General features: G+C 36.0%; 1 protein-coding gene across 1 annotated transcript in view; it reads right to left on the minus strand.

Annotated features, from left to right (window-relative positions):
- Window positions 1-1,042: 1,042 nt before the first annotated feature.
- LOC136850265 (small ribosomal subunit protein uS5m) overlaps window positions 1,043-27,216 on the minus strand; it is an 81,866-nt gene continuing 55,692 nt past the window's right edge. The window contains exons 6-9 of the mRNA XM_067123943.1: window positions 21,236-21,438; window positions 9,368-9,520; window positions 8,730-8,846; window positions 1,043-1,490 (exon numbers count right to left, since the gene is read on the minus strand). Coding sequence (XP_066980044.1) covers window positions 1,386-1,490; window positions 8,730-8,846; window positions 9,368-9,520; window positions 21,236-21,438 — 578 coding nt within the window. The 3' untranslated portion in view covers window positions 1,043-1,385. The remainder of the gene's footprint in view (window positions 1,491-8,729; window positions 8,847-9,367; window positions 9,521-21,235; window positions 21,439-27,216) is intronic.

Genomic DNA, 27,216 nt, shown 5'->3' on the forward strand with positions numbered 1-27,216 from the left:
ATATACAATTCTTATGTACTGAACCAGGTTTACCATATATTCATCAAAACTTTCAAGACCAAAAAATAACAAATCTAATTATTATAAATGTAATATTTATAAATTATAAAAAATGCAGTAACTGAAGCAGATGATGTGTTAATAAATATAATGGTCATAAGTTTCCAACTTAAAGGAATTTAACATACCAATCTGACATTCTTATCTAGTCTTTACCAAACTAGTTTGATACAGTGTTGTCCAGTACTCATTTTCATAAAACATTTGACATTATTTGCACATTATCTTAACATGATTTCATTCTTCAGAGATTGATCAAGAATTAAACTTTTATGTTCACCTATTTTAAAAAGCTATTTCTTGACTACATACTTTAGGTAGACAGAGTACTGTATGTTCTCATCAGTTCTTTTTTGTATTTGAGACTCTGAGTATTTTTGCGTTGGCTTCACTTCATATTTGTTTAATATTTAAAAAATACCGAAGTTTAATCATGGTCAATGGGCACTTTTCCATTCATGAATCATGAGACTAATCTCGTTTTGCACTAACTTAGTCTCAAATATTTTATTTTTAGGGCAGATTTTATCCTTTATTCCTGTTTTAATATAGATTCAGTGCCTTCATTTTTAATTACCATCATCACTAGAAATTTCAAGGAACAGAATCATTATGATTAAGTGTGGTAAGGATTAAAATCATTATTGAAGGGTTAAAGAGAAGCTTCTTGTCTGATACTTGCTTTCCTTGTCTTAAGGAGTCATAGATCTAAATTTATTTTATGCTATTCTTGGGTTGTAAAGATACAACAGAAGGAAATTCTAGTAACCTTCCTACGTTTGTTAAAAATGATACAGTAATGCTATTTTTCATAATACAACTTCTTTTTGTTTCTCATATGATTTTGTTTAAATTAAAATTTCATTTATAGAGAGCACTTCAGCAATTAATGGGGACCATAGGTATTACAATATTCTCGACAAACTAGTTGCTCTTGAGGAAATCATTAAGTCATCTGTACTCGATGAACAAATAACACTGGTTATTTACAAAATTTTATTATGGGTTTTATGTACAAAACACATCCGTTTATACAGTAGTTCATCCAGACAAATCTTTCTGAAGGCTGTGCATAAAACATAAATAATTCACAATGCTTCAATAAATAATTCACAATGCTAATCTTTGAAGCATGCTATGTCTGAAATCAACTTGTACTTTTTTCAACACATATGCTTTTTCTATTTAACCAAAAATGCTTTTCTATTTAAACAAAAGTACAAACCCTGGAGCAATGTATTCTGAATGACACATTGGCACTGAAGCCTTGGAAAGAAAACTGATGTAATGGCTTATATTTTTTGCTGTGAAGGTATTTGAGAAATTTATTCTTCAACCTCCTTTTTGACAAAACCTCCTTTGCACTCTGGGTATTGATCTGCATAAAAACTACGAATATCGCCATATTCCAGAATTAATTGCTCTCTAACCTGGAAAACAAAGCCACAAGTTTAGAAGCAATCTATAACTTTAAATGCTACAATAAATAATTGTAGGTCAGGAAAAAACACCTAAAATTGAAAGTCTCATACCACAAAGTTTTAAATGGCCTCCAATACTAAGAACACAAGATTTACATTTCAAAACATAACTCAAATAACTATGGCAACCATAATGAATGAAAGCACAGTGAGGAAATAGTGTGACAGGACTGTCGTCTGATCTGGAACCTGTCAAGGTTGGACAGATGCTGCCTGACTAGTATTCAAATCTGGGTTTTCAATTGATGTTTTTACAATCTCCCCTCTTAAGCAATTAATAAATACTTTCTTTACAATCAGAAAAGCAATTAATAAATACTTTCTTTACAATCAGAAAATCACAATAACAATATTTAAATTTCTGAAAAATGTGATCAGTTAGCACCCATGTTCTGTCAGAATCCTTGGGCAGACTATTTTATTTTGATATTGAATGTATGAATGAAATTTGGGCCATATGGCCCAACATAAGGCTAAGAGGCCATTCTGCACTGTCAAAGCAATAAATATAAGAATGAATTTTAATTAAAAAATAAGTCAACTAAAAAGTTATGCAGACAAGCACATACTATGCATACACATTCAAAAATAAAAATGAAACAATTTCTTATAAACAGCTCGACCTCTATACCCAAAATCTAGGTATGAAATTTTAGGGGAAGGCTGTAGTTTCTTCATCTACTTATAAACTGGGAGCAGCAATACCAAAATGCACTCAATCAAACCTGCTGCATTGAGCTCATAATGGTGCACTGCTAGCATCTAAACTATGCATATGTATGAGGTATGTTGTCTGGTCCTCAAACAAGCTGAAATATCTTCAGCCATTCATACCTGTACTGCTTTTATATACTATTACTAACAAGGATGGGGAACATCTACTTGCCTCGCCACTTCCATAACATGTACGAACTAGTCAGCCTGACTGACAGCTTATCACTCTGATGGTCTTGTTTACTGTGTTGCCATTGCTTACTATCGCTGCAATTACCCCTGTGTTTTATAAGGTCTTTCTTCCTTTTTATTTCACATCAAACTGGGTGTTAACATGACTACTTTTACTTCATACCAGACTGGGTTTTAACAGGGTTGTATTTTGGGTGTTCATGGTGTTAATGTACTGTTTTGTCAGGGTGCTTTTTTTTTTTTTTCTTTTGCTTGCTGAAGTTTTGGCCCCCTCAGCATCTCTATTTCAGCTTACCTTATATACTAATTATGCACATTTTTTTTATTTGGCATTTACATTCCCATTTTCATTATGCCTGAGTGTACTGGAATGAGAAGTGTTCACCTTCTCTGACCTGTAAAATATGTGCAGATTGCTTGTACTTTGCTCAGATAACTTGTACAAGAGACATCATTTCTTGTTTGGGAATCCCATTATGGCAGCAAGGGACCTTGGTGTGTACATTCTGATGGAATCTCTTGTTCTATTCCTCCTCCAGCTCCTGTTGGGCCTTAGTGTACTCGTAACAGATTTTCTTCCATTTACAACTGTTTGATCACTGGATGACTTCTTGCCTGCATGTTTTCCTCTGCCAGAAAGTTTGCTCCAGTCTTCCTTGAACACTCCTGATGTTTCACTGGTGTCTGATGTTAATTCTTAACATTCCTTCCCAGAGCATGGTGGCCCAATCTCTTGCTGTCTTATTACCTTGCTCCTTTCCAGATCTTGCGGGGTCCCTGTTTGGTGGTGAGCCTGTGGGTTTTGAGGTACTTTCCACTGGCCCACACATTTGTCTTCCTGGACCCACCTAATCAATGTTCTGGAGTAGCAACAGCATTCCTATGCCTCTGCCTGAGAGTATGCTCGTGAATTTAAATACTCCTTAGTACCAGGATGGCACAATGACTTTAGCTGCTCACTTTCTGTGATTCTACTTAACCCCTTACATTCAGCGAATGTGAGGAGGGTGTCATATACAGTTCCCATCCCACCACCTGTCCCAGCCTTCCTTCCATACAGGCCTGATCCCATGGCTTTGAGTCCTGCTATATATTCCTGCATCCATTTCCCATTTTGCCTTAGCCTGTTTCCCCTTTTTTTTTGGGGGGGGGGTGGTCTCTGACATCCTTTTGAGAGCATCTCCCCTACACCTTTCTGGCCTCTTTTGTTCCAGCTTACCTCTAGGTGTCTCCACCTGCAACCCATGTCACTCTTACTGCTTCCTGCCTCGGATGTTCCAGCAATGCCTGAGGTTTTAGTCAACTCGACACATCAGGGCCTTTTTGGTCTCTCTTGAATATGTTTATTTGACATTCAGCCACCACTCAAAATTCTCTGGCATTCCCCTGCCTCTCTTCCAGCAAGACCAAATCGTCCAGTCATCCTTAGCTCATCTTTCTTCTAGCTCCTTGTTGCTGCTTGAGACTAAGAGTTGCATAGATACCCTGAGGTGTCCTCTTCAGCCTCTTCCAGCAAGTCCTTGCCACCTTCCCTTAAGAAGGATATACCTGCTGCAGGTTCTGTTCTTGTTGATTCCACTGAACAATCTCCCTATCCAGGCCTTCAGGCATGGCCTCCTGTTAGGATTCCCCTCCAATTAAGTAGGCTCAATTCTATCCATCTATGTGCATCATTGTGGACCCTGGAGAAGAGAGCCCTCGCCACAGGAGGGGCATGCTTTGCAAGACAGGGCATCATTCATTGATATCCTGCAACATCTTTCAGATATACCAAATAAGTACCTATGACTGAATCTGTGACAGTTATTCTTTTTTGGCAACAGCCCTTCCACCATGATTTTTGAAATGCTGTACCCTTAACCCTTAAACGCCGACTGGACGTATCATACGTCGACTAAAATTGTCTGTTGGGTGCGAGTGGACGCACGTGCACGTCAACTACAAAAAATTTCAACCTTCGGTCAACTTTGACTCGACCGAAATGGTCGAAAAACGCAATTGTAAGCTAAAACTCTTACATTCTAGTAATATTCAATCCTTTACCTTTATTTTGCAACAAGTTGGAAGTCTCTAGCACAATATTTCGATTTATGGTGAATTTTTGAAAAAACTTTTTCCTTACATCCGCGCAGTAACTCGGCTGAAAATTTCAGAAATTTTTTCGTCATTTTGTCATAATTTTTGCACTGTTTTATATTAGCCGTTACATAAAGTTTTATATATGAAAATGTGCGCAATTTCATGTAAAATACAGCAAAATACAACCCATGGTTGTAGCTTTTATCAGTTTGGAAATATTTTCATATAAATCACGATAACTGCCAAAATGTCAACCTTCGGTCAACTTTAACTCGACCGAAATGATCGAAAAACGCAATTATAAGCTAAAACTCTTACATTCTAGTAATATTCATTCACTTACCTTCATTTTGCAATAAATTGGAAGTCTCTAGCACAATATTTCGTTTATGGTGAATTTTTTAAAAAAACATTTTCATTACGTCCGCGCGGTAACTCAGCCGAACATCTCAGAAATTCATTCGTCACGTTGTCGTAATGTTTGCACCGTTTTATATTAGTCGTTACATAAACTTTTATATATGAAAATATGCGCAATTTCATGTAGAATACAACAGAAAATAACTCATGGTTGTAGCTTTTATCAGTTTTGAAATATTTTCATATAAATCACGATAAATAGAAAAATTCGACTTTCGGTCAACTTTAACTTTCGACGAAATGGTCGAAAACTGCAATTGTAAGCTAAAACACTTACAGTCTAGTAATATTCAATCAATTACCTTCATTTTTCAACAAACGGGAAGTCTCTAGCACAATATTTCGATTTATGGTGAATTTTTGAAAAAAACATTTTTACGTCCCGGCGTTATGAATTCATGCATCATTTTGTGATAATATTTTCTGTGTTGCTTTGATCGTTTTACAATTTTTTATGTACCAAAATCATCGCAATTTAGTGTACAATAAAAAGAAAAAAAAATAACCCGTTAGCTTTAACCGTTTTGCTCACAGCACGATTTGTATAAAATTATATATGAAAATGTTTTTTGCGCTGTCATATATTTCAATATTTATATATGATAATGATATTTTTTTTCATTTCTGATGGTTGCATACTAAACTTCAGGCAATGACAAAAAAGGAGCCAAAATGAACTCTTAATCTTAAAAACTAAGCGTGCTGTGATTTTTGAAAAAAAATTTTTCCGCTTCGAGCGCTAACTCACGAACGCCGCCGGCATACGGGAGACGTTTTTGTAAATAGAGGCTCGGCGTTAGAGGGTTAACCAAGTTTTCAGATTACCTGTATAAGAACATGATGACGCAGATGGTCTAGTTCTGGTTATGACTGTCGTATGTCCGTGGTGTCTTATGAGCCTTCCTCTACTGAGGATATGGTTAAGGTTCACTGGCTTGTTCTCTCCTTAGGCTGAGTGTCAATGCTTGATGCATGGCTGAAAATGAGGAATGTGGCCTCTTATGAGTCAGTCTCTGGCAGGGCTGCAATCTTGGCAATTCTCATGCCTTGTGGCCTTGATCTCTTTCCAGAGGGGTTGGTTTAGTTATTGTGGGGTTAATTAACATTCATCATAACTCAGGCTTTCATTATTAACACTGGTGCCACAATATCCTTGTACTCTTCATCCTCTCAGACTGGGGATCAAACAAGGGCTTCATATCAACAATGCCTTTTCCCAAGGTCAACATCCTTTGCCTTACAGAAAACTTGTGCCTTTGCAAACCAACATCATCGGGCAGATTCACAGCTTTGTACTTCCAGGTTGTACTTTTGTGCCTGAGGTTGGGTAAAGTCTTCCTTCAAGCCTCCTAAGTCAGGTAGTTTCAGTTGAAGTCTCTATGTTGCCCTAGTCCCTTTTCCCACTCAGGGGCTGTATCAAGGTTCACTGGAAGACCTGGAAGTCAACTGAAACAGACGCAAGGGTTCAAGGTTCTAGCAGCGCTAAATTTCTGTTGATGTCTTCCATTTCTTGAAGCAAGACCTCCACCAATTGTCTTATTTCCATCAACTGCTACTACCCTTCCAATCCCAATCCCAAGAAAGTCTTTCATGACAAAATGTCCTCTATGCAACATAAGAATGCTTTCAAGCAAACTTTCCTGGAGTCACTGGGGTTTTCAGTCCACTCCTCCTTATCCCTAAGCTTTCAGGAAGATAAAAACTGATTACCAACCTTAGTCTATTCAACAACAACTCTGAACTAATTCCCTTCCACATGAGGATCATGGAGTCTTCCAAAGAGGACCCACATCTTGTCGAGCCTTGACAATGTTAAGCAGATATGTATTAGGAAGTGCAGCTCCTTTTAATACAATCATACAGTCTATCCTATGGATGGCTTCAGCAAGGAAGCGTTACTTGGTCATCAATCCATCTGACAAGCTCACTCAATACGACAAAATACTCCTGGTCAAGGAAGACGGTCCTTTCCATAAAGTGGTGTTGGATAAAAAAATCTTTCCAAGTGATTGCCAACCTGCTTCCACATATGTAAGCGGACCTGTTTAGCTATTAAAGAGAACATCAACTTCCTGTGTATGTGTCTCCAAACCTGGATATTCAGGCAGGAGCAAAAGATAAATTCTTACCGGAGGGAAATCTGTGTATTCCCTCATGTCCAAGATTTTCAAGGTGTTGAACAGTCTCTTACCCTTCTATGGAACTGATTATCTAATGGCCCTAAACTGGCCAGACAATCATTGATTCATTCCATTAAAACAACAGGTGAGAATATAAATTTCACTGCCATTAGTTGTTCTATACCTGAAATTAAGAGAAAGTCATCTACACTTCTCTTTCTCTGAGCTCTGACCTTCACATATGGATTTTCTAAATTACGATCCAAAATGGTTCTTAAATTTTTCTGGTCCAACTGTTTTTGGATACACAGCTTGCTACTAACAGTGACAGCATACAAGGCTGAGCTGGAACAGCCCTTGTTCTGAGTTTGGCAAAAACACTAGTATTTCAATACTAATCTTTAGCTCTACTATTCCCTAGTCTTCAGCTTCTATTTTTTCCTCAGTTCACTGTTCCAATACAACATCAACCCATCTGCTCCCGAGGGTACACTGCTTGACTGCCCAGGTGTCAAGAACTCTGCTCTTTTAGATGGACATTTTATCACCCACATCACAGGCCATCCTTTGCTGTTGTTCCTTGGCTCATCACTCCTGGCCAAGAAATGATAAGAGGAAATTCCCCATTCTTCTGATGGAACTCTCTATTTATATTTGGTCAGGTCACCCCAGGTGCCTATCTTCCCAGCATGTCCTTTTTCACACTAAGCTAATTGCTGGGATGAAGCAGTTATCCTGCATACCACCCCAACATATCTAAGTAAGCCACCCTACAGACATACACGAAAGACATACATTGGTTCTTTTCCCATTTTGCATTTTTAATTACAAATGGAAATCTTAAATACAATCACATACAAGACTTTATACTGTCAACCAGTCTCTGGGTCACTGGGAATCCTTAATTAGGGAACTAGGCCATTTTGTCGACTGTCAATGTATTTATGTTCCTTTGAGGACAAACAGTAGTTATGCTTTCAAAAAATAGGTTTTGATATAAGAAACCCTTATTTTTGGTAACTACTGTGAGTCCTCAAACTCACTCACTTACCCTAACAAAAAGGCATGGGAATTTGTGGAGGATGTTTACTTTCAGACCTGGCATGTTGTGGTGAACTTGGCTGGCATGCAAGCTGTTGCCACATTAGCATGAGAAGGGTGACAGGAAAGACCATGTTAATGCTGTAAGCAGGGGAAAGAGCCCTCCTGTCTTAAGTCAGTTTATATCCTATCAACAGGGACTATTCTTGACAAAACCAACCATGAGAGAATCTTTGGTCTGTTTTATGGAGCCCCTGGTGGGACTATAAGGGTAACTGCTTTGATGACTCACAGCAGCTGCCAAAAACAGATTTTCCCCTGTGACAAAACATACTATTGGTTTTTCTGGTTTTCCAGTTTGGAGTAGTGTGTAAACTGATAACACACATTACCATCTTTCCACAGATCATTTGACTTTTCATTATCTAAGTTTAGTAATTAATGTAAAAACTCCTAACAGATAATGTTACACCTGCAACTTAACATACTTAAGAAATACTCCTAACAGATAATGTTACACCTGCAGCCTAACATAGTTACGAAATAAAGTACAAAGCTAAAATCTAGAAAATCATATAATTTGTAAAACAGAATCAATATAAATAACATGGCATATACAAACCTTTTCCTGATTCCTGTACTTAGCATATTTCTTCTTGTGAATTTCCCATCCATACAATCTTGTGTAAAAAGGGGGATATTTCTTTTTCTTCAGTTCCATTTTTCCACCCATTATGTACTGAAAAGCAAATTTTTTTCTGTTAAAATAAACTGTGAAAGTGAGCTCTTCTAAAGCCTTAGGCCATACCCAAGTCCTAATCCTAGTCCTCCTATATTTATAGTATTTTGTCTGGTTTGCCTCATTGCATATCTGTAAGCTTGATGTTTTATCTATTCTTTTTTTCCATTCTCCTACTTTTCTATATTTTTTGTTATTCATTTTGAAGACATTCAGAGCAGAATACTTGTATACCTATACCTACAGACAAAACAAAAAACTGGTACATTACTAAAATCTTTATTTTGTAGTTGCTCACAAGATTAAGCAAAGGTTTGAATGAAAAAGCTCAAGAAAATTGCAAGACAGTATGACCTTGTCAGGCAGTTTGAGTCTGATTGAGCAAGACCTTAAGGACACTTTTTTTTGAGCAGTATTTTATTGCCTTTGGTAACATGCACATGCCTACAAGATTGTTTAATTTCAGTTGGAACTTCACTACTATAACCAAAAGCTCAAATTATAAAAACATATGAACTTACCAAATCAAAGTTCAATTCTTCATCTTTTGGTATTTGGGTGAATGTTCTGACATCAGTCTGTGGAGAAGCAACTACCTTGGGGAAATTAAGATTTTCTTCCCGAAACTCGACTAAATGTAGCTGTTTGTCATCTGCAATTTCTTGATAAGTTTTCTGCAATGAATATCATGAAGATTAATTCAATTAATGCTACATTTTCAAAGGCTGAAAAAAAAATGGTATATGGCCTTCTGGGACAGTGTTACTGAATATCATGAAGAATAATTCAATCACTGCTATACAATTTCAAAGGCTGAAAAAAAATTATATATGGCCTTATGGGACAGTGTTACTGAACATGTCATTTCAAGAGTTGTTATAGAGCAAATAGGACAGCTACCTATTTCTGAAAAGTGTGAGAGCAAAATCGAATGTTAGTAGAAAGGTTTTAAGTACCTAACAGACACAATTATCACTCCCTGGAAGCACTGCACAATAAATATTGCAAGATAAATTAATTTGTTCCCATGAGGCTAGTTGCCTTAATCATATAAATACCTAGGATGAATTTCTCCTTCACAGTCCTTTGGTATACTGCTGTATCTAAATTTTTTTTTTCAGGCAAACTCTCTGGTTAAACAGATTTTGGAAACCAATTACCTAAACATTTACATGCTGAAACAAATTCAAAGTATTATATCTAAGAGAGATATAAGAGGGAGCCAGATTCTTTCATTCACAGCAGAACTATGGTACTGCATAAGCAATTCCCACTGGAAAATGACGGGCAGAAGTTCAGTACCCGGTGCTTTCATGTTTATTAACGTATCGTCGGGGCACGAATGAGAGACAGATATAAAAAGGATTTTGACAAAGGAAAAATCTATTTCTGGAGAGGGGCCTGTGTCACCCGGTGAAAAAGTCCATTCAGCACTTATTTCTAGGTAATTCCGTGCTAGATACCAGAGAAAGCTAAATGAAATGCTGGAGTTACTACCCCCAGAGCGAGCTCCACTAGATGGAGTCGTGTATGGAAAAGGGTGAACTACAAAACACGGAACCTTATCCTATAGAGATTCCCAATGTCAAAAAGTCCCAACGAGAGAGGTGCCGATACAAGCCCATGCACTACTCGCGGACTGTATACAAGGCAACACTAGTCGCATTCCATGTTAGCACCCACCCCACTAGAATGATGTTTACCATGGGAGGGAGAGAATGAAAAACAGGGGTGGGTCACCGGGTGACGGGCCTCTCCAGAAATAGATTTTCCTTTGTCAAAATCCTTTTTCTGGATCGGGGTCCCGTGTCAGCCGGTGAAATACTAACAGAGAAATAAACATCATTCTTATGCTATTAAAGACTTAAATAGAAACGTTGAAAACTAGGAGAATTTTACCCTGAACATTAATAAGGTCCTCTAAATTCTTGTAATGAAAATAATGTAAGTGGTCACTGTCTAAGATCATGAGTTTAGAATTGAACCTGAATAGGCTTGTATTAAGAAAATACTTTCTGCCTAATAGCAGACACAATGACAGTAACACCCTTTTTTTTTTTTTTTAAAGAGAGGACCTGACAAAATTACAGGTCCTGTCTAAAAAGCCTGTAAGGAGAAAACTGGGCACAGAAACAGACCTTGTAAAAGGGGAGTACTTTCCAAGGTGACCACTGAAAATGAGGACCTTCAATTGTAGATAGAAAGTTAGGGTGAGGAATTCGCAACACTACCTGATGAGGGGAAACCAAAATGATTGGTTCTGCCAGACAGGGCAGACAGTACAGGAAAACTAACACTAGAAGCTAAGCTGATTAAAAAATTTTGGGTCTTCCCCAACAAGGAAAGGTAAGAACAAGATGATTGTTGGTTACGAAGCTAACTCCGATACATTACTCAAAGAGCAGGAAACCGAATGTGGACGGAGTACTGTTCTTAGACGAACACAGACCTTAGGGATGAAAGTTAAGAGCCTGTGAGTCTGGTTCCAACAAAACACTTTCCTCGAGGGCCAATGCGGCGCATCATTACTGTAGCCAAAACTATGTGAAGAGTGCTAGTTACTTAACTGCAGAACCATACTGCAGTAGAGTAGGATCCTTAACTGATTTCAGGAAAACAGTAATAACAGGACCAATATCAGTTTCCCCTAAACTGTAAGATTCACAAGACCACAAAGCCAGGACATCAGAGCTTGAGGGGCTGGCGCAGGCTGAGTTTATACCAGACGTGACAGCTTGATAGTTTGTGGCTGAATTGGGTTGCAAACAGACCTACTTCCAGGTCCAGGAAAAGGTCACAAGACTACCTGAATGACGCTCCGTCTAAGGACTATTCCGACACCAGGGGGGAGGCCCTGGATAGGGAAAAAGGAGTGACCTTTTGGACCCCTACGAGAAGGGTGGTAGACAGAGGCACTTGTGTCTGTTTGTTATGGAGAAGAATGAACTATAACCTGAATGAAGCAACTCGAGTCCAAAACCACTTGTTTACGCAGCGCACTATTGCTGTTTTGTTCAGAACCAGCCTAAAATGAAACCTCTTGGGGGGAAGAAGTTTCCCAAGGACAGGAAGACTGTCACAGCCCTCCAAAGCGTTGATAAACACAAAGATAATCCAGGATAATCCAGGATTTCTTACGCTAAATAATTTAGTCCCTTCTATAAAATTTACCGTGGAGGAAGAAAGAAATTGTAATTTGAATTTTCTTGATGTAACTGTCCATAGACATGATAGAAATTTCACCTTTTCAGTCTTTCGAAAATCAACCAACATTGCCTCTTTTGTTCATTATTATTCCAATCACCATCAAAATGTTAAATTCTCTGTCTTTTCTGGAATGTTCTTAAGGGCTTTACGTGTTTGTAGCCCGCAGTTCATTGATGCTGAGATCAAAACTATTTATGGTATTGCTTTGAAACTTAAATATCCAAGGAACTTTGTTATTAGTTAAATAAAATGTTTTCCTGCCTCTTTTCCATGCTACTTGAATTCAGCAAGCATAATATTCTCAAATTATCGTATGATGAAAGGTTTTTACAAATTCCTAGGATTTTAGAGCTTTTCAACATAAATGTTGTTTTCAGTAATTTTAATGTTAAGAGTTTAGTGATAAAAAATTCTCCTAAAGATGTTTCTGGCTGCATCTATGAAATTCCTTGTAAAAAATGTGATAAAATATATTAACTGGAAAATCACTTTCACAACGAATCAAACTACACCAATATTCTGTGAGAACTGGCCAAATATCGAATGCATTATTCATACATATGAGAGATTTAGATCATCCTATTAACTGGAGTAAAGCAAGACCTTTAGTCCCGTGCAATGACACAGTTAAAAGGAATATCATCGAATCTTGTTTTATTTACTCAAATAATGAAAGTGTTCTAAATTTAAGTCTTGGTTTGTTTAAACTTGATGCCTTCATAATTAAAAAAGTTGATAAATATATGCAAAATTAATATTCATTTTTATACGTTTCTGCAATGTGAATGGTTAAGCTTCCGTTTGCCTTATGGTTAAGTATATATTTGGATTAGTTTGTGACCGTGTGATCCCGGATTTTCCGTGGATTAACCTTTTGTTTTTTACCCCCTGGCAATTAACCATCTGGTTTTCAAGGTTATATATGTTTTTGGATTTTGTAAGCCTAAACTTTAGTATTTTGTTTGGTCTTGGGTTCAGTTTGTGACAGCTCGATCCCGGATTATCCTGGATTATCTTTGTTTATTACCCTTTGACAACTGACCATCTGGTATTCTTGTTCTTTTTGTTTACTTTGTAACCTTTATATCTGTGTCTCATTCGTGCCCTGACGATGCGTTAATAAACGTGAAAGCGCTTGGTACTGAACTTCTGCCTGTTATTTTCCTGTGGGATTCACTTATACACTGAAGTCATGTGCATCTACTGTGATTTTTTAAGCATAATGGTACTGCATATATACATTTTCTATGCCTAATCATGGGTCACTGTACCTGCCTACAATCTGGTAATTAATACAAAAGCCTCCTTTTCTTTCCTTTACCATTGCTTTTATACATACAGTACCAAATAAATTAATTCTAGAAATATGCAATGCAGGTACTGTATATATGTCTCCAAAGTTCTATTGCTGGATACAGACCTATAAAGTATATTATTAAAAGAAATAAAATAAAGGATCATACACACATTTTCAAAATGCTCTTGTATCACAAAACATTAGAATTTGCAATACAATTATTATTATGATTTCAATACAATTATTATTATGATTTCAATGTTTTAATGTCAAACATATACCTAACTGAATATTTATTGTTTTAGAAGCAAAATTTATTTTTTCATACAAAACCATCAGTCATATAATGGCTTTCATTGTCTTCAAATGTCCCAAGCATTGCCATCTTTTGCACTGTCATTGTCTTCAAATGTCCAAAGCCTTGCCATCTTTTGCCAAACAGATAACAGTAGTAGTATTACCAAAGTGCCAACTGGATCATCAGGTCTGCAGTAGGTAACAAACTCCTTTTTCGTGTAATCTTGGCAATTAGTTGTAAGGTCAGTGGGGTTGAGAAGAAGGCACTTGTTATATGGGAGATGTGTCTGCATGAAAAAAATCAAATTTGGTTTTGAAAAGTTAGATTTCTTTCCCCATATACCAATTCTCTACATATGTAACCCAAACTGCCATTTCAGTTGGATGGTATGAGCTGCTGAATCTCCAAAATTGGCAGAAGTAACCTGTAGGATCCATGAAGAGCTGTTCCAGATGTTGAACACAAGGAACCCAAAGTCCTGATAGGGGCAAGTAATTGTATGTGAGCATGGCATTAAATTAAGCATTTTCAATCATGCACATTCTTTGTCCAAAGTAAATGTGGTGGCAAGTAACCCTGGGAGTCTACGTTATTAATACAGTAAATGCTATCAATGGGAGATGATAGGCAAGGATTACGATGAAAAGGATGATGATCTCCCAAAGTTCCCAACTCTAGAGTTAATACTTGCCTCCTGTTGCCACTGGTTCTGATAAGTATATATCCTCCCTCAGATAAAAATTATCAAGAGTTGATTGGCATCTAAAGATGATTGCTATTATAACTGCATTCATGTCAAGGTTTCAAGGTTACATTTAAAATTAAAAGATGTATGGAGTGTTCTGATTTCAAAGATGAGATGTTTACCTGTGAGGCTTCACCATTATCATATTGCTCTAGGACCTAAGGATAACTTGTCTAAGCCAGTATGGGACCATGCCTCTAAAAAATTTGCTTCCTGGAACAACCAATAGCATGACTGATTGATTTATGGTTCTCTGGCATTGTCACAACAAAGGTCATTGACATTTATATCATTTACTGGAAATAGAGTTATTACATATAATCTTCTCATTTCATTAGTAGTTTTTTATGAAAAAATTATGTACACAGTTTTTACAGAAGACCTGCTTCTGATACAAATTTAAAAATGCCACTGGCATCGTAAATAAATTCATTCCTGAGGACTTTGGCTAGAATGTACCAACCATTCTTGTCTTGGATCTCATAGAGAAGGCTACTTCTACCATCCCTAAGACTGGAGTATTCAATTGGCATATGGTGACTGTTAAAAGGGACTAGGCAGTCATCACAGTATGGTATATTTCCATTTACTACCACAAACTTGAGTGAGGCAGGTATACCCTTTCTTTATAGCAGAGTGCAATTTCCCATCTTCTGGGCATTCCTATACACAATTAAGGAAGCATAGTGTTCATAATTGCTTACATTTTGTTTTTCCCAACTGTATTCCAACTTTCATATCATATATTCCTAACGAGTGATCTGACACTTGGTAAGAAGTCATTACACAGAAGTTTATAATTCCTTGGATGCAAAGGAACTACAGCTTCTTTTACTAATTTGTCAGCCTCTACATTACCAGACACTCCTAAATGTGCATTCCTCTGCAATTCATTAGGTAAAGCCACTCTTTAATTTTAACAAACCAATGAATTAGTAAAGCTAAAAGCACTTACACACTGTATAAAAAACTTTTTGAGTCACTAAAAGCTGAGTTTCTATGTTCTTCAACATGATCCACAGAAATCGAGCAAGATCCCACCTCTCATACAAAGGAACTACAACTTCTTTTACTAGTTTGTCAGCCTCTACATTACCAGACACTCTTAAATGTGCATTCCTCTGCAATTCATTAGGTAAAGCCACTCTAATTTTAACAAACCAATGAATTAGTAAAGTTAAAAGCACTTACACATTGTAAAAAAAACTTGAGTCAATAAAAGCTGAGTTTTATGTTCTTCAACATGTTCCATAGAAATTGAGCAAGCTCCCACCTCTGTCATACTCTTTTTAGTGCCAATAAAGTATGGCAAAATGTTATTTCAGGAAACTTCCGTGGTAGGGTGGATCTTACAATCGACCCACGGTATTCGTGGGGGATGCGTACCACAATGAATAGCTAAAATCCACGAATACTTGACACCCCTATTTTGATAGTTCAAACACCAAAAACCCCTCTAAAAATGCTTATGCTGGAGTATTTTAATAGTTTTATTACAAACAATGCATTTAGTCATGAAAATATGAAAATACAGTAATTAGTGAATATTTCTCTTTTCTCTATGAAAAATGCTGTGAACAGGCGAACTGTCCATGAATAATCTCTACTGTATGTACATTCCACAGAAAAATCTGCAAACAGGTGAAGCCGCAAATCCGGAACAGTGAATAGGCAGGGTCCACTGTACTTTGAATGGAAGCCACTCATTCCTGGCAATATGAAGATTATCCACAATCTGTTTTACCATATATCCATAGGATTGTGTAGATCTAGGGTGTGACTCATAGTAAATAAAATACTTTTTGCTGTTAGCAGTTGAAAGGCAAAAGAATTTGGGCGCTTTGTATTTGTAATCTGTACCAACATTGTGCAATGGAAGAATGATGACGAAGGTCTAAAAGTAACTTGCCAGCATCTACCTGTACTAGAAGGCTTGGAATAGGTGAAGTTCTAAAAGCACCTGTGGCCAATCTATAGAATTCCAGCATGGTGTACATAATCTAAAATCTTTATACGACTTGATGTGGCTCATGAATGTATTTAAAAACCATAGTACAGTTTCGAAAAGATGAGGGTTTTATATAAAATTTAAAAGCATTTTGTGATCGGCATCTCATGATATTTGGGCTATTACTTCTACTATATTTAAGGCAACTAAACATCAAAAGTTTAGATCTTTCCAATGAGAAGTCCATGTCATCCTTTGGTCAAAACCTGGGTTGCTTCTACACATGGAATTTGGTGGTGTATTTCTGGTCTGGATGTATTCCACAAATAGGAAAAAATTGCACTATAACAATTTTACCAGAGGAAAATTTAAAACCATTCAGTTCTGACCTGTGAATTTCATTTGCCACCAGTTGAAGTTTCCTTTCAGCCATTAACTTTCATTTTCAAGTAAATGGTGTGGATAGGTCATCTAAAGTGTTGATAAAATGTCATAAAAGACAACAAGGGATATCACATTCATGGTTAGGGCAAATAACGTCACATTCAGCACACCACCTAGGGGAACTCCTTCTTCCTGGCATTTTCAGATTGTGTATCGCCTACTATGACTAGGAAAGATCAGTGCACCAAAATACCCGGATGAACAAGTAATTCTCCTCTCAAACCTGATTCATGTATAGTTTTAAGTATACCATGCCTCCTAGCAATGTCATATGCCTTTTCGAGGTAAAAGAGTATAGTCACATGATGCTGCCTGGATGCAAATGCTTCATATATTTAAGATGAATCTTAAGATGAATCAGAATATCAGTTGGTGAGTGCATTCTATGAAAACCACATTGCACAGGTGATAAAGTGCTTCTCTTCTCCAGATACCATACCAGTCCTGTATTTGCCATCTCCTCTGTGATTATGCATAAACCAGATGTCAGTGCTAATGACTGATAATTTGCTGCTAAAAATTCATTTTTTCCATGTTTTTAAAAAAGCTAAGATAAAGGATAATTCTCAAATTGTAGGGTAACTGAATATCACACCATATTCTGGCAATTATACTTAATATAAAATGCATGCTTTATCATAGCATATGGAACTTTATCAGGGGCTGGGTCTGTACCATTACAAGTTGCTAGAGCTGAAGCAAACTCACTCTCAGTCATGGGAGGATTATAAGATTCCTCTCCTCCTGCTGAAAAGTATTATAATTTTTGTTCTTCTACATATCTATGTTGGTGCCCTGGTGCAACTTTAGGTTTACATCATACTGTATAATGAAAAATTCTTCAGATAGGAAATTACTCACTGTCATGTACTGACCATTCACTTTTAAAATAGGAAGTGGATATGGTATATATTTGCCTTCTATTTTTCTCACTTTCCTCCAGCAGATGGTGGCATTATACTGTTTACTGAGGAAATGAAGGCTGACCATGAATTATGTCTGGCTGCTTTCATTATGTGACAGAATTGTGCTCTGCCTTTTTTATTGGCAGTTCTCGATTCGCGGTTTCACCTACTGTATTCACAGATTTTTCTGTGGAATGTATATCAACATTATTTGTGGAAAATTTGCCTATTTACAGAATTTTTCATAGAGAAATATTCATATTTTTATGACTAAATACATTTTTCATGATAAAACTAAAATAGGCAGGTATTAAGCATTTTTAGAGTGGGTTTTTGGTGTATGAACTATCAAAATAGGCAGCTTTAAGCATTTTTAGAGGGGTGTCATGTATTTGCAGATTTTAGCTATTTGCGGGGGGTGGGTTGTAGCCCCTATCCCCCAAGAATCCTGGGGGTTGACTGTAGAGTGAATTCCTGATGTATGAAATGTTTCATTCAGGAAGTCAACAATCATCTGCTCTGCAATTCATCTGCAATGTATTCTATCCAACTTAACCCCTGGAATTTCTTCTAGTCTGCTTTTTAAAGCAACCATCATGGTGATCTCTGAATAGATGGCCTTTTATTGGTGTTGATGATAATGGACACATGATCACTTGTATGCAACTAATCTAGTGTTCTCCACTTAAAACCGATAAGGCAATTAGAACTTACAACTAAAAGGTCAATACATAATAGTGTACCTGTCTGAATAATAAAATGTTTGAGCTCCCATGTATAAAGGAGTCTCACATCTTTCCTTTCTCTAAGTGATATAAGATTGCCCCTGTTGGCTGGAATATTACCCCATACAGAAAGTCTAGCATTCACATCTCCAAGGAGGAGGAATGATTGATGGAGTTGGCAAATTAATCCATCATATCATCAAATGAAACATTATAATTTGGAGGCAAGTAGAGAGAGCCAATGGTCTCCTGCTTATATCAGTCTGTACAGCCACTGCCTGCAGAGGAGTACTTTAAGTAAGAGGTACTTTGGGGATATCACGGCAGACATAAATGAGACTTCCACTATGACAACCCATTTGTTGGTTGTAGGAAGTCTTATAACTTAAATATTTCCTCAGACAAGGAGTGTTATCATTGTCTATTGATGACAATTCTGTAGACATATAATTATGGGGGAGTATTCATGAATAGTAATTATACCTCTCCATATTTAGCCCTCATACCGTGACAATTCCAAGGAAGTGTATTATAGAAAATAAGATTTATTTTCTGAAAGACTGTGTGTGGTCTTCCCACTTAGACTTTTAGGTTTTTAGAACTACTAAAAGATGTGCTGTACTGTATATTGGAGATCTTGAGATCTTCGGATTGTTACCATTGTTCTACTTTTGTATTATTGGTGGGTGCATGCTGAGGAGCACGATAGATCTCGACATCAAATTCAAGTGACTTGAATTCTCTAATATCAGTTTGGATATTGTCTGTTAGTGATAATCTTTGGCTTTTTAACTTAATAGGGATGAGGGTCTTCCTCTTTTGCAATCTTTAAATTGTGAGCTACCAAGGTTAGAAAACTTTTGCATATCTTGCGCACAGAGTAGCTCTCTTCTGGGTGAAGCTTCCCCTAGAGCAGGAAAAGAGATTGCCTACGAGAGTTTAGTCGAGTCTTTTGTTAGGGAAGGGAGGGACTGAAGAACATGGGGCATCAGTAAGGCCCTATGAAGTAATACACAGGCCTCGTTAAGTTACCTATTTTTTTTTTCTTGAAGGACTGCACATCTACCCTGAGAGTACTAAGTGATGAAGTAGCTCTGTCTACTTGTAATTTGTTTTCACTCCCTTTGCATGACTTTATACCTTGCTTAGTTTGCATGTCCAATACTTACATGTTCGGTGATAGATTTGCTGAGGGCTGTTTCTTCAATTTTATACTGTTGGCAAATCATCTTGATGTACCTAGCCTTAAGTTTGCAATCTCCACGTTCAGGCAGGAAGCAAGTACCATGTTTTCATTTTTACAAATTCATGAGGTGTATCCATACCAGCAACAACTGTAACATTGTAATGTTACAGTTTGAATGTCTTAACTGGCATTCTTTAATTTTCAATATTTACATGGCAGGGTACATCAGGTTCCTCAAAGTGAGGATAATCATAGATGTCTTAGGAACCTTGTATATCTTCCACACTTCTACTGGGCACACACTTAATATTTCTCCTGTAAATTCACAGAGATCACTGTTGAAGATTGTGACCCTCCCATAACTAAAATTTAAATGGGGTTTACGCGAGTCACCATTTCACTGTTGTTTGTTTTTAAATTGCAAAACAAGTGACTCAGTAGGAGACTGTATGAATGAGGACACTATTTTGTCCAAAATGGGAGGTATCACCAGATCTTATTATTCCAATTTTTTTTTCAAGAATTTTGTTCATTTTAAAGTAATTACCATTACTGAAATGGTTACTAAGAGGAAAAAAAAAAAGGCCTTACTACCAGTTGTTAGTTCAGCAGCTGAGGTGCAGGGCTTCCTAGGCTTTGATGACTAATGTCATCAGAGCACTTGGACACTGCTTCTCAGCTGCCATCCTCTAGGGCCCCTAACAACAGCAACTGGTCAAGGTGGCTTCCTCCTTAATGGGAGGTGATGAAATACAATGTTATTTTCAAGAACATCATAATCTCTTGGCTAACCATGGCAACACAAGCAACTTGCCTAAGTAAATGATGTTTGTTCATGTAAAAATACATTTTTCTTGCAGTGATGAAAAATGACAGTACCACATCACACTGCAACCTACTGTCAAGAGCGTAAGGTCTTTCTACATGAGAAACCCCAAGTTCCATACAAAGGAATGATGTTATATGCATGTACAGCTGAAATAAGTATAATTTTTACACTAAGTAACCAAAGCTAATTGGCATTTCTCTTATGTTTGATACAGTTGCAGCAATTATTCATACAACAGTTTAAGTCACAAATTAAACAAGCCATTAAGAACCATATAATTAGTCCTAAGCAAAATACAATAGGAAAATGAGAAGTAACAGAACATGCATAGCTGTCAAGTCCAAAAAATCATAACATTATCATAATTAGCAAATACGCACTTGATGGACCTACCAATTCTGCTGATGGATGACAATCAAAGAAATATTTTTGAAAATAACATAAAAAGTATATACTTCACCAAACAAAGGAAAGCTAGAAAACAGTCACCTGTCCAGGTGGGCTTCCTAAACAGGAAAATGTCTCACAGTTTGCCTAACTGGTGCTTTGCTGTTTACCATGAATTTTACATTTTGTATCTGACTAGATTGGTATAAAGGCTTCAGTAACCTGTGGTAGAACTGTAATGCATATGAACACAAACTTCCTTTCATGGTAACAATTTGAATGATGAAACTTAGTTTACAGAGGAAAGCATATAATAACAAGCTAGTATCTACAGGTTGCCGGATATTATAAGAACTAGAAAAATGGACATCTTAAATACTATCTATTACTGTACTGTACAAACATTGGATCTACTTACTTGATTTAAAAGACCTAGGAAGAATGCCTTGGTTAAATTCTGTATGTGTTTGGTGGAACCCTCAACTTTGACATGAATATCCTTTATTCCTATGACTTCACAAATGGTGCGAATAGCTCGATGACACACTAGCCCATAACCTTCTGGCATCTTCTTTGCAAAAATTTTCGTAGCACCAAAGTGACTGAAGAAATCGTGCATGACTAAGGAAGAAGAAATATTATTTATCATTATACATTACAGCAATATATTTAGAGATACATGACAATTAATGTCAAAAGTGTATAAAAATGAACAAATGATTTTTTAAAAGTATTTCTCTAATGTACATGCAATCATAAATTTAACTTTTTGGGTTGGTCTATTTATCTGTTCATTTTTTCTTCCCACTGCAGGTTGGAAATAACTTCCTTATTATTTTGTACTTGTTTGGTGAATTTCGAACTTATTTTTAACCTTTCTTTTTGTTTAATACACTATAATCTTCCTTATTAATGAATACTGGGTTCTGCTTTTTAATTCTGATGAATATATTTCAATAATAACTTAAAACATAAATACAGTACTTACTCAAAATTAACAAAATGCATCAATTAGCGAAAGATTCCTGAACTAAATGTCCATTTTGGAATGGATCAAAATACACTGACTACTTTTTTTAAGCTTACTTCCATGGTTGTTGGTGGAAGACAAGCAGCAAACACAGCTAGTTAGTAAGTTATAAATGATTTGTTTAACCAGACCTCTGAGAACCTGAAACTACCCTTCGCCAGTGAACAACTTGACAAACTTTAATTTTTGAATACTTTTTCATCGTCATATCAAGATTTTCTCAATTTTGACATCTGTGACTGTAACCACTGCATCTCTTCTACCTAGAGGACATGGGATTTACTATCTACCACAACATAAATAATGAAGAATATGTATTTTGCACTGACACTTCAACACTCGCCTGTCTCTGGTCTGGACCTAATTGAGCAAACTATCAGTGGAGTTCAGGCTGAACACTAAATTGATGATTTAGTTACAATTTTCACTTTAGCTGCCATATTTATTATGTAATGCCTTTCAAACTTATCCCTTTTTATTTATTGAGTAATGGATTGAGATATATTTGTAAACTAGGGAGTTTTGGTTTACTGTGCAGGTAGTTTTTATTTTGAATTCCTGATTTTTCTGATTTTGTAGCCTTGTGTTATAGTGGCATAATTATCATTTTGCTTGTCCTTTTGATATTAGTTGGAGTAGGCCTTTCTTGTTACACAGCCAGCTGCTTAACTTGCAATTTATTTTTCTACCTATATTTTAGCTACAGGGTAACTGAAAAAAATTATTTTTTTCAGATCCATTATATCTTTTAATTTATTGGGAGTTAGTAAGGAGCAGAGCATCTTTTGATATATTAGTAAGAATCAGATTCTTTCTGCATCAAGATCAGTTTCCACAAGCTTTCACACTGATGAACACTACTTAATTTTACTTCAAGAAAATATATTTGTGGATTTCATTGTTTACTTTACCATTCTCTTGTCATTCCCAAAGTTTAAAAAAAGTACAGTAACTTGATAATAAGTCTTATTATGCTTCTTTGGACTGAACTTATGTCAACTGAATGCAGTTAACACAAAATTTAAAATAAAAGTTAGTCTGCTCGAGAACCATTACACCAAGATGATAAAATAATTATACATCTGCCAAGCCTTAGAGTCCTGAATAATCTCTCTCTCTCTCTCAAGAAAAGATACTGCTAATTTGAGTCTTTTTAACCAATGGGTATTAGCACATATGCACACTCTGTTTGTGTGCGTGTGTTCATAATGTTTTAAAATGTGTAATACAGGTAATACATCTTTGGAAGACAAAAAACAAACAAATTTTGTTGTCAGTCGCATGGGCTATAAAAGGTGTGACCAGCAGGTAAACAGAAATGGAATGAATGAATGATTTTGAGTTATCTGGCATTGTGACAACTGGGTCACTGATGCCAATATCTATTAAATGAACAACATAGCTGCTATAAAAACAATAAAAAGATATAAAAAAAATGAATGAAATATTATATTTTTGGGAGAAGACCAGCATCGATAATAAATCTAAAAATGCCGCTGGCATCATACACACATCCTCTCCAAGGATCTTGGCAAGGATGAACCTGCCATCCCAGCCAAGAGCCTCACAGTCAAGGGGCCAAGACAATCCACACAAAAAGGTTGATTCTCCCCGGTCATCAAAAAGCTGTGTGCTAGGCGAGTATGCCCAATCTTTAATGGGAGTGCTGACTCCATAAGGCATCATTATAAAGTGCTTATAGCTTCCTTATGAATAAAGGATTTTGCTTCAAATTTTTACCACTTAATCTTCAACTAATAATGAAAATTTCCTACATGGGAAATTTAGAAATTTGACTGCTAAGTTAATTTTTTTTTTTTTTTTTTTGCATTTGGCAAAAACATTTGAAAACTTTTCAAAAATAATGCCAACAAAAATTTTCACTCTAAAATAAATTTCCCGTGTACAAAATCAAGATATGTAGTTATACTACACTCTGTAAATGTTTCATTAAATTTGGTTCAGTTTTCTTGGAGTTATAAGCTTTTATTTTTTTAAATAAACTAAGTTTTGAGAAAATAAAAGAAAAAATTTATGGTTAATTTGTAATAACTATATACATATATATATATATATACATATACATAAATAAAGATAAAATCCACAAAGGAAACGGAAACACTGGAGTGCTGCGAGGCCTTTCAGCACTTATATCCTTTACTTAGCAAACTGAAGAAATATAAAAGTAAGTTTACAAAGAAAGCTCATATAAATGACAGATGGGGATTATAAAGGAAACATATGTACCTGGAATCCAACACAATTGAAGAATTAGTAGAACTGCCAAAACAGGGTTAAATATTTAAGAGGTTTTACAAAGGATTAGGATCAACCATTCAGAAGCAGGGACAGGACAATTAAAAGATTATACAGGGTCGTGACTGATTTATGGTGACTTTTTGAAAAAAATTATTTTTACATCTGCGCGTTAGGAATTCATGCATCATTTTGTGATAATATTTTCTCTGTGTTGCTTTGATCGTTTTACGATTTGTTATATACCAAAATCATCGCAAATTAATGTACAATATAAAGAAAAAAAATAACTCATTAGCTTTAACCGTTTTGCTCACAGCGCGATTTGTATACAATTATATATGAAATTTTTTTTTTGCGCTGTCATATATTTCCGTATTTATATATGATAATGATATTTTTTTCATTTCTGATGGTTGCATACTAAACTTCAGGCAATGACAAAAAAAACGAGCCAAAAATGAACTCTCAATCTTAAAAACTAAGCGTGCTGTGATTTTTTTAAAAAACTTTTTTTACGCTTCGGCGCTAACTCCCAAACGCCGCCGGCATACGGCAGACACTTTTGTAAATAGAGGCTCGGCGTTTAAGGGTTAAGTGGCAAAGAGCCATCTCCCATCTTCTAGGCATACTGCCATACTTCCAAGGAAATATAACATCCGTAATTTCTTTCATTTTATTTTCTCCTATATGATTCCAATGCTCTTGACACAAATTAATTATAAATTTTCTAACACTTGGGAAGAAATCATTATATAAAAGTGGACACCTTCTTGGAAGTAAATCTACAGCTGCTGCTTTGGCCAATCTGTCAGCTTCATTTCCATGCACATCAGCATGTGCTGGAACCCAACAAAAACTAATTTGTGTTCCTTTGTATAATAATAGGCGCACCCATTGCTGAATTTTTAAAACCACGAGGTTAGTCAAGTTAAAAACATTAAGTGCCTGTAATGCACTCTCAGAATCGCTAGTTAGTTAGTTAGTTATAAATGATTTGTTTAACCAGACCTCTGAACTCTTTTTAGGTTCTTCTCGGCTGGGAAAGAAAGGGGAAAGAGTACATAAAAAAATTAAGTAGTTAACTAAATAAATAAATAATAAAAAAGGGGGAATTAGAAGAAAACAACCAAGAAAAAAAAAATAGAGAGAAAAAAAGGGGGAAATTATATTTTACTTATCAATTTAATTTTGTTTAGGAAGAGAATGATATTATTAATTGAAAAGTTATTACCTTCTGCTAGAATATCCTTTATTGATTTATTTTGTAAATAAGTCTTTCTTTCATGATGCCATCTGGGACAGTCAATCAAGATGTGTTTGATTGTTACTGGGATGTTACATCTTTCACAAGTTATTGGGTTTGTGTGCGGAGTTGACATCAGATGACCATGTGTGAGTCTGGAGTGTCCTATTCTGAGTCTTGTTAAAATAACCTCATTGATTCTTTGCTTTTGGGTAGAAGAATGCCATTTTTAACTTCGTTCTTAATTTGTTTTAGTTTGTTTTGTGGGGGTATATTTGTCCAATCATTTTGCCAATCCCTATAAATTAAGGGTTTAACTGATGCTAGCCAGTCTGATATGGGTGCTTTCATAGTAGTTGGGGATTGTACAAGCCAATTTTGCAGCTTTATCTGCTTTCTCATTACCCTCAATGCCTACATGGGCTGGGATCCAACAAATTTGAATTTGAAGGCCGTTTGTAATTAACTGATGTATTTCCCGTTGTATATTTTGGACAAGGTGATTATTTGATTTAAATGATCCTATTGCTTCAATTGCACTTCTTGAGTCGCTCAATATGAGTGCTGAAGGAATTCCTTTTTGTTATAATCTTGAGAGCCAATTGTATGGCTGTTAATTCTGCTGTAAATACTGATGATATTAGAGGAAGGCCCATTTGGATAGTTTTATCACTTGAATAGGCTGATGAGCCCACTCCAGCTTCATTTTTGGATCCATCTGTGTAGATTATGAAGGGATTACCCTTCCGTCTTATGTGTTCCATGGCATGTTGATGGTACATTTCTGTGTTGGACATATATTTCTTTGAAAGATATGATAAATATGTGCATAGTTTTGCCCTTTTTAGTGTCCATGGTGTGACCGGATTTATTTCTTGGGTAAATTTGGGTATCATGTTATGTAAATTCAATAGATGATTAGTTTTTTTAGTAAATGAGTTTTGATTTGGGTTATTATTTGTATTTTGATTGAGAAATTTATTTGATGCAGGAGATGTGCCTGCTTGAAGGGATAAGCCTCTTCTTAAAGTAATTAGATCTCTGTAATATTTTAGAGGCAGCTGGCCTGCCTCTGCTATGATAGAGACAGTTGGAGATGAGCGGAAGGCTCCTGTACATATCGTACTCCTCGTGATGTAAAGCATCTAGAGATTTTAAAGTTGTTTCTGAGGCAGTTGAATAAACTGGACAGCTATAATTTATAACTGATAGTACTGTTGCATTGTATAACATTAACATTGTGTCTCGTCCTGCACCCCATTTGGTGTGTGAGATTTTCTTTAATAAAGTAAGGGCTTTAGATCCTTTGGCTTTGATATATTTGACATGATCTTTCCAGTTTAAATGTTGGTCAAAATTATACCCAAATATTTAACACTATTGCACATGTTTATCTCTTCATTATAAAGATATAACTTAATGGTTTGTTGTTTCAACCATCTTTTGTCTTTGTAGAAGACAATGCCATTTGTTTTATTTACCTGAAAACTTGAAGCCTACGGAATTGGTCCAAGTGGTTATATTTTTTGTTGCTATATTAAGTATTCTTTGAGCATGTCTCAAAGAATAACTTGAATAATAAATTACAAAATCATCCACATACAAACTATTTTGTACACCCTCAGGCAGGTTCATAGTAATGTCATCTATTGCCAGGGCAAATAAGATGCAGCTCAAAACACTGCCTTGGGGATACCCTCCTCTTGTACGTAGCAATTTGAATATGTATTTTCTATGCATACTTGAAATGTACGATTTGTTAGAAAATTATTGATAAATATTGGAAGGTGACCTCGAATATTGGACCTGTGGAGTTTCTGCATAATATTGTATCTCCATGTGGTATCATATGCTTTTTCTATATCAA

Source organism: Macrobrachium rosenbergii, chromosome 21, assembly GCF_040412425.1.
Source record: "Macrobrachium rosenbergii isolate ZJJX-2024 chromosome 21, ASM4041242v1, whole genome shotgun sequence".
Lineage (NCBI taxonomy): Eukaryota > Metazoa > Arthropoda > Malacostraca > Decapoda > Palaemonidae > Macrobrachium > Macrobrachium rosenbergii.